This window comes from Vidua chalybeata, chromosome 4, assembly GCF_026979565.1.
Source record: "Vidua chalybeata isolate OUT-0048 chromosome 4, bVidCha1 merged haplotype, whole genome shotgun sequence".
In the NCBI taxonomy this organism is placed as follows: Eukaryota; Metazoa; Chordata; class Aves; order Passeriformes; family Viduidae; genus Vidua; species Vidua chalybeata.
This window is the reverse complement of record NC_071533.1, coordinates 28,381,027-28,397,034: the sequence shown is the minus strand read 5'-3', so window position 1 is coordinate 28,397,034 and position 16,008 is coordinate 28,381,027. Positions and strand designations below refer to the sequence as shown.

General features: G+C 43.0%; 1 protein-coding gene across 11 annotated transcripts in view; it reads right to left on the bottom strand.

Moving 5' to 3' along the window:
* Positions 1-3,189: 3,189 nt before the first annotated feature.
* The window catches only part of EPHA5 (EPH receptor A5), a 194,854-nt gene continuing 182,035 nt past the window's right edge, over positions 3,190-16,008 (bottom strand). For 5 of the 11 annotated variants that reach the window (XM_053940223.1, XM_053940225.1, XM_053940224.1 and 2 more), the window contains 2 exons: positions 15,319-15,474; positions 9,073-11,680 (listed from right to left, as the gene is read on the bottom strand). In XM_053940223.1, the coding sequence (XP_053796198.1) occupies positions 11,464-11,680; positions 15,319-15,474 (373 nt within the window). In that variant the 3' untranslated portion in view covers positions 9,073-11,463. Of the gene's footprint in view, positions 7,093-9,072; positions 11,681-15,318; positions 15,475-16,008 lie in introns of those variants that run through there. The other 6 variants (XM_053940226.1, XM_053940229.1, XM_053940232.1 and 3 more) reach the window with 2 other exon arrangements.

Genomic DNA, 16,008 nt, shown 5'->3' with positions numbered 1-16,008 from the left:
TCCATAGGATTTCTATTTTCTTGTAATAAATATGGTCTTTACTGGGAGCACACCAAGAAAACAGCAGGCAGCCTATCTTGCAGTTTTTCTGCCTTTTTTTTCAGCTTGGAAGATTTTTCCTTTGGTTTTTTAGTTAAAAAATAAGCTTTGAGAGAAATAAGTCATCCTCACCAGCACAAATGCATCCGCTAGCCATTTAAGGGGGAGCTTGAAGAGTTCTGGGGTCAAAAAAACCTGGTTAGAGCTCTTAATGGATTATGAAAGCAGCACACCAGTGTAAGAAAGTACCTCCTTTTCTTACAGTCAATTTGCTGAATATTACTATAGCTGATGCTATGAGCAACTGACCTGACCCCAGCTAGAGGTGAGGAAATGAAGGGGTAAGAAAATCACCTGCATGGGTGACTTTTTCTCCCCCATGGCTGGCTCACAGGACTTTATGGGAGTAAAATAATGAGCCATATGTTAATGGGTTGTCAAAGGTCACTGCTGGGGCCTGCAGCCACCAATATCCAGTGGCTCCTAAAGGAATTAATTGCACCAGAGGATCCCACAGGCAGTCATATTATAGAGACAATGGGTGTGTTCAGTAAGCATCATACACTTCAGACCTGTTTCTCCAAGGCTTTTTTTCCCTGGAAACCCTATGGCATGCAGTAACTGCAAACACACCCTGGTCTGCTATCATGGCTGCAAAATGGGCAAAGCTTTTTGCTGGCCACCATGCTTCTCTGCCTCTCTTTTCCTACCCAATCTCAGCCTGAGATTGTTTTGATACCTGTCTTCATGTACATGACATTTAAGCTCTGTCAGCACATGCATTATTAAAACTGCATACTTGGAAGCACACATGCACCTGCTGAGGGAACTGCAACAGGGAATAACACATTTTCAGCACTCATCCCTGCACTGTTTTCCAGTGGCATCCTCTTTTTCCAGTGTTACCTCACTCTGAGCTGTCTCTCTGTGCCCCAGTGCCATTCACTTCCTACACTGACCTATCTCCTGGTGCAGTATTTTGTCCTAGCATCTCCGTAAGTCCTACACCACATCCAAGGCATCGTGGATAAGGTGGTTTCTGTCCTGCCATCCACACATTTTACCAAGCAGAATGATGTGTGCCCTTCTCCAGTCCTTGAGGGTCCACGTCCCTCCACATACCAGCAAAGAGGAATTGTTCTGGGATGAGGTTGTGCTGTTTTGGCTGCTTCTTAATGCACCTGAGGGTGACTTTGAGCAGGCCCAGTTGACTTGAATAAATCTATCTCATTCTTTCATCTCTTCTGCTTCCTGGTCCCCACCTTTTTTTTTTTTTTTTTTTTTTTTTTTCTGTGTGGAAGTATCCAGTCGCAGTTTATGCATTGCATGCTATTTATGCAGCTCAGCCCATGAAAAATACATGAAGAGTCCCTCGCTCTTTCTCCCCACAGCTTCATAAATCTTGCATTGCTTTCTGCATGGCAGCTCGGCTTCATGGGGTGATAGGGAGCAGCCTCCCCACTGCTCCTGCCCTGGGGCCACAGAATCCTCTGGGGATTCTGGCATTACAGGTTTGAACCCTTCCAGGTTGGTAGAGGAGGGGAAAGGCTCAGAGCCCCCTCAGCCCCGTTTTTATATTATTGGATAGGAAAATAAGTCCAAGTTGCTGTTTAGCTGCCCTGCAATGTCTCCAGCACAGCTGTCATCTTGCCTTGCAGTTTGTTTCAGTTTTACTGAAAACAAGAGCGATGCAGAGAATATTACCCTGAGCACAGCTTGTTAAGCATTCACAAGAGCTGGTGTTTGCGACTTGAGATGCAGCTGCGCATTTGTTCAGGGACCAGACAGAGGCTGTGCAGAAGAACCACCCAAAAACAAGTCAGGCATGTGCTTAAGGACCCATTTTGAATGTGAAGCACCTTACCTTTCTGTGCAGGTAAATTCACTAGCTGGTGCCCATGAAGTGCAAATGCCTTTTCTCAGTCTGAGCCCAGCAGAGGAAAATAATAGGCAAATAGTGATTTGAAATTTGTTTAAGAGCTGGTCCCAAGCCAATCTGAGCACAAAGGCTCATGGAAATTGCCTAATTCTTTAGTTCTCACTTAAGATGGAACATTGTGGAAAGAGTTTGCACCAACTCTGATCTTTAATTAAAGTTTCCCCATGTTTGTATTTTCCCCTTAACAGGCTCTCTGCCTCCATGAAGCTATCAAGGATGCTGTCTATATGAGCAAATTAACAGTTCTTCCCTCTGTCCTCAGAGCCCCTCTGATTCCTTGCAGCGTCTGCCGCCATCGTGGTCCAGCAGCAGACAACCTCAAGCTGAACAAGAGAAGACTGAGTGGGGACTGGCACGTCAATTCAGGGAGATTTTATCCAAGCTGCTGACAACCTCAATTTGCTAACCCAATTGACCTTATGCTCCCTTTCATATATAAGGCAGAATTCCCCTGCTGTCCCAGCCTATCATGACTTTCCTGGCTAATTTGTGAATGTACCACTACCCTTCATCTGCCACAGCTTCCTGTCATGTCAGGACACTCAGTATCCATCTCTGCATGCCTTCCCTTTGTCCTCTAGCAGTGGACAAGAAGATGGTGGCTGCCCATCACCACCTCCATTAAGACGTTTCCAGGTCAGTCTTTTCCCCCTTGGCCCTCGGCCTTTCCCACCTATGGCTTTTCTCACCTCTCTTTAAGGCTGGCCCGTGCCCCTCTGCAGCATGTGGTTGACCCCAAATCCATGGAGCAGGGCATGTGGTGGTGGGTACTCCAGTTGGATCATGGGTTGGATGGGGTCACTCCCAGAAAAATTCAGAGAAAATCACATCTTGGGAAGAAAAAAAAAAAATCACAAAAAAAAAAAAAAAAAAAAAAAAAAAAAAGGTATTTCTGAGGGATATGTGGTGAGGGACTGATCTGGGGCTTTGACAGACCCTTTGGCCCACAGACTACACTAAAAAAGCATATTTTCCCCCCAAAACAGAGAAAAGTGGGAACAGCCTGTAACAAGGGCAGATGCACTCATGTGGGTCTACATCTCTCACTCATCCCAAAGGCTTCTCTTTCCCTCAGGGACCACAAGAGTAGCACCAAATCTGCATTTAGGAGAGAAAAAACACAGAGAATTTATTTGCTTTCCATGGGGGGAAATCCTGATGCTTCGTGGAAAGTCAAGGGGTCAAGTGTATGTGTGATCCACAACTGGATGTTGCTGTTAGTCAAACGTTTTTATTTTTATGAAAAAATAGAAAATTTCGCATCTTACACGAGAAAAAAAACCCATGTACACAAACAAAATGCACAGAGAGCATCCAAAGAGGGGGAAAAGTGAGGAATAAATACAGCAGTGCTACAGTCTCCTATGAGTTAAAACACTGATGCAAGGAGCTGAGATAGATGCTGCAGCTCTGGCAGCGCTGGATGCACCAGCTCCTGCTCTACCTGCTCTAAGGAACTACAATAAAGGATTGGCAACTAAGTGTTAGTCTTAAGACTAACACTTAATATCTGCCTTAACATCTAATTTCAAGTCCACAGCAGTCCAGGAGTCACAATTTCTTGAGCACTGGAACTTTCTACATTATATTCAACACTGAATAGACAAAAAAAAAAATGACCTTTATTTTTTTATTCTTCTCACTATTAACATATAAGAGGAATAGATAAAATTTTAAACTAGTTTTTCTCCCTTTTATATCAGTCTTCCTTTTTAATGCTGAAGTAGTTTTTCCAAGTGGTAGCTACACAATGAAAGGGCGTCAGTCTACACAAGCCATTCTTGGGGACACTTCCTTCTCCCAAAATGAAAAACTGTAATAAAAAAAAAGCCTGTCTACCTTTTGAATCCTTTGAAATATCTCCCTCTCAATTACCAGCAAAATATACTGGAAAAAACGGAATCCTTTGGCTCAGCTGCAGCAGTAGTGAGCTGGAAAAGCAAAGTGTTCGGACTTACCATGGGCAGGAAATCCACCTACAGCCCTTTCCAAGAGGATCACCAGCCAAATGTTGCTGTCATCTTCTTCTGCTGCACCCCAAAACATATAATCATGCCCAACACACAACAAAGTTCTTTCAGTTCTTGGATGGGAATTGAAAACCTCCATTGTCTCTGTAATTTGCTCATGGACACAGGAGCTGTAACCTTTGGACCCTACACATTAAAACAACGTTTAATTTTTATGCTCCAAGACAAAGTCTATTATACAGAGATCTGTAGCAAGAACAGCTCTTGAAATAAATAGAAAAAGTTATTTATTTATTTATTGGAGGAAGCGAGAACAGGTGCCCTATTTACAAATGCAGTCTGGCTAAAGAACAGTTTTGTTTTCCACTGGTTTATCATTTTGAACATTACTCCAGCATCTGGTAGGTATTCCATCAATACAAATGATGAAAAGAGGATTTTGCTTTTAAGAGGCCAGGAAAAAAAAAAAAAAGACCAAGTTCAACTCCTCCCACAGATCCAACTGGACAGGAATGAGTGGAGATGGGCAGAAAATGCTACATATTTGTTCATAGCATCTCAGTGCCACCAATGGATGCAGGCAAATGAACGATTCCTCCTGATGAAATGAGTTGTTTCTGTCTTCCTACATGTATTTTCCCAAGTGTTGCAGACAGGGAGGCACAAATAATCTCAAGACTCTTCTGCTGACAGCTCTAATAATCTTATTTATTATATGACAAATCTCTTTTCCGTGCCGAAATTGTTATGTCTTGATACCCTCTTCCTCTTTTGTGGTCTGGTGGCTGCCAAAATGAAACAATGGGATGAGAAATGACACTATCAAGATTTGTTAGACCTCGCTGTGGCTCCTTTCCCTCTATTTTTCCTGATTCCTGAGGAACTCAGCAGTTGCTTGCAGAGGTGGAGGGGGCCATTTCAGGACAGGCAAATATTGCCTGAAGAAGCCCTGCTGTAAGCCAACAAAGCCCTGCTGCTAAGGAAAAAAAAAAAAAAACCACTCAATCTCTTCTCCTAGGTGCTTCCCTTCTTTAAAAAAAAAAAACATTCTGTGTATCAAATCTCATCCAAAGGCTGGGGGGAATGAAAGAAATATTTTGAAACAGCTTCAGATGTCTTGCAACACCTGTTTCTGCAAGACATGAAGGACACAGGCCTCCTTTTGGCTGTCTGAGCTCATTGGGCTTGGCTCTGCAGCACTGGGGACAGAGGGAGCTATAGAAACTCCATATATTGATGTTATTGCTAAGGAAGGATGCCACAAGATGCTATGCAAACTCTAAGGAAGCAATACATTTACAGAAACAACAAACCCTTCCAATCCACTGAGCTGCTTAAAAATCCTCATCAAAGTCTTCACAAAATAAAAGCCCAACCTATGAATACCAAATTAACTGTGCTGTTTAATCCTATCTACAATAAAAAGAGGAGGACAACCCCAAAATAATGGTGTGATTCCCAGGGGATTGGGTTGCCCTCAGGTCCCTCTGAAAATACTAGCCATGGGTTTTAATGGATACACTGAGCCAAGCTACAACCAAATCCTGATCTGAGCTGCACCAGCCCCAGACAAATGGCATCTCCTTGTCCTCAGGATGCCACCTCTGTGACCATGTTGGGCTACTCTTCTCTTCTCTTCCCTTCCCTCCCCTCTGTGCTCTGTGTCACAAAGTGGCCAGGTCCACAACAAACCTAGATTGCTGAGAGACATCTTGGGACAGTACAGTTCCAAAAATAATCCCACTCCCACCACTGTGGAGGAAATACTACAACATCTCCACACTGGATGGTCACAGGCTCATTTCTACACTGTGCCCCAGGGCTTAACCTACATCATCAGAAAAGGAACAACAAAATTCCTTCCTTCCAGCTAAAACCATCTTGTGCTTTCTCTCCTGGGCTCCAGGAACAGAGATGATGGCTGCACTGCGTGTTGGCTACTGGGCTAAAGCACCTGTGCAGAGGCAATCCCATGCCATTTTTGGCCAGGACACAGAAAAATCAATGCCACGTTGTTGCTGGAGGCCATCAAGAACCAGATGTTTTACTTCTTCTTCTGGATGTCCTCAACCCATGGTGTAAAGGAAGAGGAGGGCAACATCTTTTATTTAAGCAACTTCCTTCTACCTTATACACATAATCAAAACTCCTGAAGACTTTATGTATTGATCAAACCAAACTGCAGCAAACATACAAAGCATAGGGGTAACACAAAAGGGAGACTAAGTAAAAGAGGGAGGAAAGAAGGAACAAACCAAGGATAGAGCTCCAATCTTGTACCTGATGCGTAGCAAACTGTACAGTATATACATCTTCAACATGTATTATCCTCCCCAATGAGCAAAGAAAAAGAACTTGGTAACACAGAAGGAGGAAAACAAAATATACACCCTGTATTGTATTTGCCATGGAGCAAGCAACATGTTTATATGCTAGTCTTCTCTATAACTTAATGCTGTGTAACAGCATTTTTTTCTCTTTTCTTTAAATTTACAAAACAAAATATCTATCGAGAAATAATCTAATCATATTGCTCTTCAATACACTTCTGTAGACAAGTAAGACTCGAAGTTATACTTCAGCAAACTGCAGCTATTTGGAGTCCATGAATGGCCACAAAAATCTGCCATTCAAGTCAGTCCTTGGAAGCATTACCATGTGCTGCTGTAATTCAGTATATAAAGGTGCTATATATATATATATGTACCTCCCATGTACAGACAACACGTGGTAGAAGGCTTGTCATCACCGCTGAAGTTTAACAGACTGGTTAACCTCATGTACAGCAGATTCGTTTCCACGTTCCATGCATCTTACATTGACTTCATGAAAATGAGGACACAAATAGGAAGAAAAGCAAAACTTTACTCAAACACTGCTTTAGAAATGCTGCAGCAGAGGCCAATTTCCTTCAGTTATAGAAACCACTGAATTTCCCTTTTTATCTTTTCTTGGGTTTTTTTAGTCAAAATAAATCTCAGGGCTAGAGTACAAAGTGCAGGACCGACCCACTTGAGGAAGCAACTTTAAAAACCGTGTTACAACGGCACCATCCCATTCACCAACTGGACTTTCATCTCTTGAAGGCTGTTCATTATCTTCTTCTGGTGACCAACAAGTGTCACTCCCAGACGTCTCAAATCCCTGTGGGAGAAAGCAGACGTTGGTTCCATGGACCTCTTAGGCACACGTCGCCGCGCACACCACGCGCCGCATGCGCTGCTGCTGCTGCCAGCGCCTACCTGTTATCACTGGCAGCTCCCAGAGCCAAGTTTAGTTTGCAGGTTTTATTTTCCCCATTTGTAAATTTTTCCTTTTTTTTTTTTTTTTTTTTTATGGCTGACAGCACCTCAGAGAGGTGGTGTGATTTGAATGAGATCACCTCACTGGCCAAGGAGAAAGGCCAGACAGCAAAGTGTCAGCATCATCTTTGGCCAAGGTTTCTGCTAGGCATGAAAAGTCCTATTTCCAAGAGAAAAGCCATGTAAGAAAGCCATGTTGCTGTTTCCTCTTCTCATGGGAGAGGCTGGTATTTGATCTTGGATATGAGCAGTGAGGAGTGAGGTCAATCCGTGCTTTCTTCCTCTTCAGATGAGGGAAAGCCAAAGAAACACAAATGGCAAAAGCCTCGAGAACGGCCACCATCCTGATGACTCCTTAAAGTCAACAAGAATTAGCAAAGCAGCTCCCGTTGGGTCTTTGCAAATCTTCCCATAAACCCACATTTGGTTTTGCTTTGAAGAGGTAAATTCTAGATGCCGAGGGCATTTGTGTTGATTCTGCCTACTGGGCTACCACTACAGAAAAGGTGTAAAATAAAACAGTTAATGTAAAATGCAGGACCAGGAGAAAACATTGTTTGTCATCGACTCCACCCTCCAAAATTCAGGTGTATAGATGAAGGTAATCACTTTCACGTGATTCACGTGAATGGCATTAAGAGACACCTCCAGGGTATAGAATTATCCCATCCAAAGACTGGAGTGGGACAAATAATCACCTGGAGATAGCACAGAAGGACCTTGAGTTATCAATGACACCTCTAAGCCAGATAAGGCCATCCGTTACGGCAGAGTGTAATTGCAGAGATTTCTTACTGGGTAGAAAAGTGTTAACAAAGAAATTGTAGGAATAAAAGCTCAGCAGAAACATCAAGACAGCTGCATGTATGTTTCCAGCCCAAAACACAGAAGCTGTTAGAGAAGCAGGTTGACTATAAGAGATGTGGTGTTTTGTCTGAAGACTTCCACTGATAGAAAAGTATCAGTCCCTCACTTTCTACCTCCCAACTGGAGTGAATTAAGGATGTTTCCAAGTTGTGCCTTACGGTCCTGGCGATACACTTGTGAATCCCCAAGCTGCTGACACCCTGTGTGCAAGTCTTTTAGGAGAGAGTTCTCCACCAAAAGCCACTGAGATGTGACCTTGAACACGCAGCTCCTTTTTGGAAACCATGCTGCCGCATTCATGCAAAGGCTGGAAATCCCCAGCAACACCTGGGAGCCCAACCACCACCTGAGACATTACTGCAAACCTGGCCTACAGTTCACAGCAGGGCTGTGTGCTGGACTGTGGGAGAGTGTGTGCGAGGAACACCAAAACATTTTCACACGAGCTACCCATGAAGGTGTGCCTCTCTCAGCAGTTTTGCATTCTGGATAGAAACTCCTGTGCAAGTAAAACCAACCATCCACATCCACAAATTACACAGATGAACGCTGCTTTGAATAAAAAGCAGTCTTGAGTGAAGGCTAATACATGAACACATAAACTACCTGAAGCCAAAAGCTACATCTGTACTCCTCCAAGGACTGTCATGTTTTCTGCCTTTTGATTTGGAAAATACCAAGTTTTTTGCTTCAGGCTAAACACATAATTTCATTATTGTACCCTTTTTCAGCAATGCTTCTTGATGATGCAAAGGGAAATTATAACATAAGGGGCGCAGAGCAAAGGAGGTCAATGAGACACATCAGCAGTGCTCCTTACCTGGCAGAGAAAAGGCTGCAGCACCTGCAAAAGGTGTCTACCTTCTCAGGGGGACATGCTTTCATTTCTGCCTCCACTGAATTGTGAAACTAGTTCAGCAAGCCATCTTAATAATGAAGGAAAATGAAGTAATGCTATTGTTACATGCAATTTATTTTATGTACACAGCACAGTTGGAAGTTCACACCAAAGATCAAAAAGAAAAAAAAAACCAAAAACCAAAAAACAAACCAACCCCCAAAACCAACACAGTTTAGGACCTGATTTTTAAAAGAGACAACATTAATCTTCCCCCTGCTGAGTTCTGCTCTGCTGGCACTTTTTGAAAAATCAGCTTTTCTTTTTCCGGGTATCTAAAGTGCAAGCTGAGTTCTTTTGAAAATCCAGTACCACATATTTCACAGATGTATAATTTCTGACACTCTTGCATGTTATGCTGGAAAAAAGCAGCCTCAAACTCAGAGAAGAGCATGCATGTCTTGGCCTTCCACACACAGCCCCATCAGTCCAATAAACCCCCCACCCAGTTCACTACACAGCCCTTTTTTCCCCCCATATAGTATCCCCTTAACTCAATATCCTTGAGGAGTGTCTCACTGATTTACAAGAGAGAAAGAAGAAAAAAGAGTTTCTGGTTTCAATACATTAACTGCTCACCAGGGGATCCAGTCTTTTTTTTTTTTTTTTTAATATCAAATTCTTTCAAATGTGAGGCCACCAGCCAAAAGCATGGGGGGACTCCTCAGAGAGGGGAAAAACATTACTGTGGGGTCTTGCACCTGAGCAAAGATGAACCAGAAGATACAGCTCCTGAACCAGATGCTTGCCAAGTATAAAAATCAGCAGGTTTATTCAAAAGCCACCTTGCACATAGCAAAGACAACAACAAAACTTTCCGAAAACTGCCTAGACAATATAGGAGCTTTAATTCCAATGTGTCAAGCATGACTTACAGCACGTTGCATGCTCCCATGCATCCAGTGCTGAAGGACTTAAAGCAGTGTAAGGCAGAAGACAATTTTGAACAGAATTGGGTGCACAAACCAGCTGGTTTGGGGACAAAAAATCCCCAACAACTTCTGTGCCTGGAAAACAACTGCCTTTAAGCTCCAGTCCAGAGCTGCTTGGCTCATGTTACTGCAGCCAAATGGAAATTTCACTGGGCTCAGCTCTGCAGAGGAGATGTGTGCAGAAATCCACTGGGGCTTTACAATAAAAATGTGCGTTCTCTGCAGGAAAAGGCACAACTGAGACCTGCGGGCACCTGCGATCAGGATCCAGGCTGCTCCTTGCTGTGGAAGTGACCTGACCCCTGGTGCTGGGTTTTGTGCGTGCCTCTGCAGTGGAGATCCGTGCACCCATGTGCTGCGTGGTCTCCCTGCTTCAAAATACTTGGCCTCCCCAGGCATGAGACAACTTTTATTCTTATTTTAGGGAGGAAGTTTATCTTTTCACTTCTTTCATTCATATAGGGCTGGAAATTAAAGCAGGCAGGAATTTGAATCACTTGTCAACAAGGTATTGAAAGGTGTACCTAAGTTGACCAAAAGGCCAAGAAAATAAAGGGGAAAATTGGTGTCAGCTCATCCCAAGCAGCCTGTACACAGCTGCATGCATGCTGCTCTCTTACCACTGCCTTGAATGGAAGCCCAGCTGCAACATGCCTTGAGAACACAGTATCCCCTTCTGTGTAATAGCAAGGGTTGAATTCACAGTCTCCATGTTGTAAGAAATAGATTTAAAACATTTTATTTACAAATAGAACTACTTATACACCATGGACCAGTTTGCCAAACACAGCGTAGACTAGGACTGGATTGCCACATAAAATACAACCCCCTCACCAGCTGGTTTAGTCATGCAAGCAAAAGGGCCACAGTCCTGAAAGATCTCCGTGGTCAGCGTCTGTCAGCCTACCACAGGTGTTTTGCATTTCATCTCCCATCCAGGGCAGATCCCACCACTCTTCTGCACATGGTGTAACTACAGCTGCCCATGCAGACTGGGACTACTCATGGAGTTAGTTGTCAGTTTGAATGAGGGGAAACAAGAAGAACCTCAAAGACCTTCAGACGATGCTAAAGAGAGAGGAATCCGCTTGCTAGGGACGTTTGCGTGAAATGAGGACTTAAAAATTTTTGTTTTAAGAGTTCATCTGCTCTTACCCATAATTCCCATTCTAGTTGATTACAAGATGAGAATTTGTTCAGAAGCAGACACAGCATCAAAATCCCAGGACTGAGATTTCAGGTTAAGAAAAAGCATCTAGAGCAGGTGAACTCTTAAATGTTCTTCATCCAGTATAACTTTTAATAAATAATTTATTTTATTTTAGAAGAAAAATATATACAATGCAAAGCAACACAACACATATTATTACAAATATTCAGAGCTCTTCATCTAATAACAAACAACAGGGTGTCCTGAGATTCAGTGAGTACAGATCTTTCAAAAGGTGAAAATATGTAGTCCACATGGTTAGTAATTGGTCCAGTCAAGGGTCAGACTGAAACTCATGTCATGGATCTATCTATTCTTGAGTATTGTCCTGGTAAAGTTATTCTTGCAGTGGATTGAAAGAGCTCCAGACACACTCAAAGTCACTAGGTGGTCCACAAGTTTAAAGAGCAGGTCTGGTCCACTGGAAAGGTTCCCTTCAAGTCTGATATCCAGTTGGAAAGAGAGGGTGGAGGGTGAGGCTCCACTTTTCACAAGGTGATTCATCCCTTTGCAAGAATTAGAGCTAAATGTAGAAATCACTCTTTGTTTGAACACATACATTTTCAGGTCTTTGCTTAAGTACGCAGAGCTTAGGACTTGGGGTGATATCCATTGATCTTAGATTTTTAATCTTTTTCTTCCAGAAATTTGTCACTAATGCTACTCTTTTCTGGAATAAATGCATCAAGCCATCAGTTTGAAAGAATCAGAATGGTAATCAAGATTTTGCTTTTCATGCAGGGGAGGGAGGTTTAAAAAAAAAAAAAATGCTGAACATCAACTATCTCAACCAGGTCCTGTAAAGAAGCCACAGCTGGGCATCCAAAATTACCAGTCCTGTCAGTGTTATGGCCAACTCCTCCTACAGCACTAGTAGGTTTTTTTTTTTTCAGTAGATTTTAGAAATTCTTTACATTTATCATATGTTTTTGTCCTGCTTTTTCTGGCAGCAGTTATCCACCTAATTTCTACATCTGTCTCCTGCACAGTTTGAATTTGGTAAAGATAATTTTGGATTGTATTTGAAGGCAACCTCTTAAATTGAAAAGACTGTTTTACTGATGTCATTTGGGGAAGCAAGCTACTTTCAGATGTTCAGATCATCTTTTCACCCAATCCCCCCAAGTCCCAGCTCTCAAATATACAGAACAGTTGCCTCTGTGAAAAATGACAAGGAACATTTAACCTGAATTCACCTTTGTAGAGTATACAAAATGTTTTGTTGCTCTCTTTTACAGGGAGGAAAAAACCCCCATGAAAACCTCCAGAAAACCAACCCCTCTCAGTATATCAACCTTTAAAGAACTTTGCTTGCTCTGGTATTTATTTTCTGGAGAACCCATGAGAGTCTCAGCTGAGCCCACCAGGAGCCATTTTTCTCCCTTACTTTGTTTTTTAAGGGCAGTCTGCCAGTTTACATCAGACTGAATTCAGGACTTCAATACACAACACTTTTCCTCTTAAGCTGCTATAATGGTTTCTCTTTTTTCAACAGCTGAGAATCTGCTGTTTTTTTCTTTTTTTACTGTTTCTGAGAGGAATGAGAGAAGTTTTGATTTGGATGAGTACTTGGCCTTTTGATTAATCTTCCACAGATTTTCCAAAAATAGACCTGAGTGGGGTCAAGCCTTTTTGCCAAGCCACCTCTGCAATGCAAAGGTGTGTGGACTGACAGAAAAGAACCAAGCAGGCATCTCTGCAAGAACCTGTGTCCACAGGCAGCTGGGGTGGGGAGGGGGAATTCATTTGCTGACATGGATAGCTACCTGGAATAGGTTTCAACCTTTTTTTCAGCTTCAACTGGAATGGAAGATGGATCTATGAAATGCCTCTTTCCAAATAAAAAAAAAAAAACCAAAAACCAAACCCAAAAGCTCCTCTAGGCTGCCAGGCATCAGCTCCTTTGCACTGCTCTGCTGTTCTAAAAGCCCAGAAGAAAGCTGAAGCTGAGCAGCTCAGACATGTTGTCTCCACTGGGACCTGCAGGATGACATTTATGCCATAGAGGACATCCTGGGACTTGGTGAGAGGGCCTTCAAGGAGGTTTGCAGCTGGTGAGAGTCAGAGCATCTCTGGCAGCTATAAATTTAAAGACTTTCAACCAGCTTGCCTTTCTGGCTAGAGCTGTGCAGGTAATGGGTCTCTAATTACCAATCAGAAAAAACATCGTAAAGCAGTTTTTGCAGCACCTGGAAATATTTTGGAGGACATTTTTGAAATTTCTGGAATACTAAAGAGTAAACACAGGGAAATAGTTAAATTTTAAAGTTAAATTAAGGCTCTTACTTCATAATCTGAAATGTTGCACTTTGGGAATTTGGAGGTTAGGAATACTTTTGTCAGTAGCATGGGATGCTAAGACAGTGTAGGAGGGATAGTAAGATTGTTTAAAGTTATACAAGTAAGTAAACTTCTAATTTGCTGTTGAAAACATCCACTAATTTGGGTTTCAAGTTAACAGTTTCTGTGATCCAAACAAAAGCATTTTACTTGTGAGCATTTCATGTAGAGCTCTTGAAACTGCAAAAAATTCTGAAGAGAAACAAGCTAGAAGCCTAATTTTCTTCTTTGATATTAATAATTAAGCCAAACAGCAATAAATCTGTGATGGATTTTAGACAACCTGCATTTTCTACCAGAAGCTGCTCTGGTTATCAGATTGGGTGGTACTGTGGAGGGGAATGCTCCAATGTTTTCCTTTTCTCATAAATAACTGCTTCATCTTATCCCCATTCTTCCCACTCAGCCTGCGGCTAGCTATTTTCTGCTATGTGGATTCTGACCAGCCTGGGGATGGATGCCTCCTTCCTTAATCAATATTTGTAGGTTATCAGTCTGAACTGTGGAGTCCTCAAAAGCCCAAGTAACATGACACATAATTGCAGGACAAGGCTGGGGAACAACATGTAGGGGTCTCAGGAGCTGAAAAGAGGATCTAGGTAAGAATCCATGCACCCTGATTGCCCAGACAGTTGCTGGAGAGGACTTCATCCCTAGCTCAGGGTTTTAATGTGAATGGCTGAAAAAAGACTGGATGAGTCCAGGTGTAAGGGGCAAATATTGATGGTGTGAGTGGAGCAAATAAAATCAGAGTGAGAGCAGATACGCTCCTGCACTCCCTCCATGTATGTAATGGAAAACTGACCTCCATGGAGATGTCACCGACCTGCATCACACTCCTATGCTCTACAGTGAGCTCCACAGCAAGCACTGTGGCAGACAGGAGGAAATGCTGCAGCTCTGTGGGGTAGGGGGATTCTTCTTGGTTTATTCTTAATTCTCAGAAGCAATTCTGTATGTGCAGTGGCAATCTGCATGTGGTCAGAGGAGAACAACCTTCTCCAAAGCAGCAGAGCACAATTCTTCCCATTCTGCCTTAATGCCTGCAGTAAACTAAGCTCGAATGAACCCAGCTAGAAAGGCAGACTTTGAGGGGAGTTCGAGACAGCGCAGGCAGCAGCAGGAAAGTACTGACACAATTACACAAGCAAGGCAGGCAATTAAAGGTGGAGCATAGCAAATTAGCAGCCCTGAGGCATTTACCAAGTCATTTGAAGTCTGTTGCCTCAACTGCTGTCACACCCACGTGCAAAAACCACGGGCACATTCAGAAGAAAGGGTCTCGTTCAGGAAGCCTGTCCTCTAGAGCTGTGGGTTGCTGATGCTCTTGCACTGGCATCAGCTCTTACCTATTTCTGTTTATGCAGAATACCATTTCCACACCTTACTGGGCTTCGCTGTTCACTTGGTTATATCCAAATCAGCCGTGAAACCAGCTCATCTGCTGTGAAGCCAGGATGTCTCAGCAGGGACCTATACATTTACTAGTAGGGTAGAGGGTTTATTTTGTTCGTAACCCCAAATAATCAACTGCTATTGTGTCAAGAGGGTGGCCTGGCAATTACAGAAACTCATGCATTAATTTCTGTGAGTAAAGGAGACAAAATACTGGCTGTCAATGTAGTGACTGTAAATTTTAGTCTTGCCTGCACTTGTTATCAATAGAGATGCTGCAAGGGAAACTGCTGGCTGCAAACACAGGATAACGTTTTTCCTTTCTGCAGCCTCATCCTTTCATATTTCTGAATGGTTTGTCTTTCTCCTCCCTCCTCCCCTTGCAATTCCAAGAAATGAGGTGAAAATGATCTGGACACTACTCACTCTAGGGTCACCTGAGCCACTGCATCCATTGAACTGTATCCATTCTCCATGAAGATCTCTGTGTATCGGCCCATTTTGATGGCTTCCAGCCACTCACCCACGGACCTGTAGGCACCACTCCCAACTGGACTGTGCTCTACCAACAGATTCGACACTCTAAAGGTAAGCAAAAACAAAGAAGCAAACAGAATCAGTATTGAGATATACATAACATGACTCAAGTTGCTTGCATTTTTTTATGGTAAAGATGAGTCTTTTGTTCCATTTTCAGTGATTTCTGCAGCCTAAATCCTCCTAGCAGGCTTGATACGCAATATAGCAAACACAGCACTTCACCTGCAACCTCACCCATTCTTGAGTTAGCTCCTGCCATTTCCAGTCCTCACCACACGCAGAAAGAGGAGGAGAGGAGTGGCATCCATCCCAGTTACCTCTTGGCCACAAGTAGGCTCCCTCAGTCATTCCTAATTCAAAGTCTTCGCTTTGATGACTCCTGCTTTGCTCTGTTCCTCCACCTTTAAAGCTCATAATTAACTTAAGACAGCGCAGAGCCTGGAAGCTGAAACCCAAATTACATTTCCCAGCAGCGGCCATCAGTGGCAGGCAGCTGTTAACAGTCCAGGGAGCATTAAACAGTCCAGGGGCTGCTCCTGCAGAGTCAGGGGAGGGGGGTTTTCAGATGCCAAACGC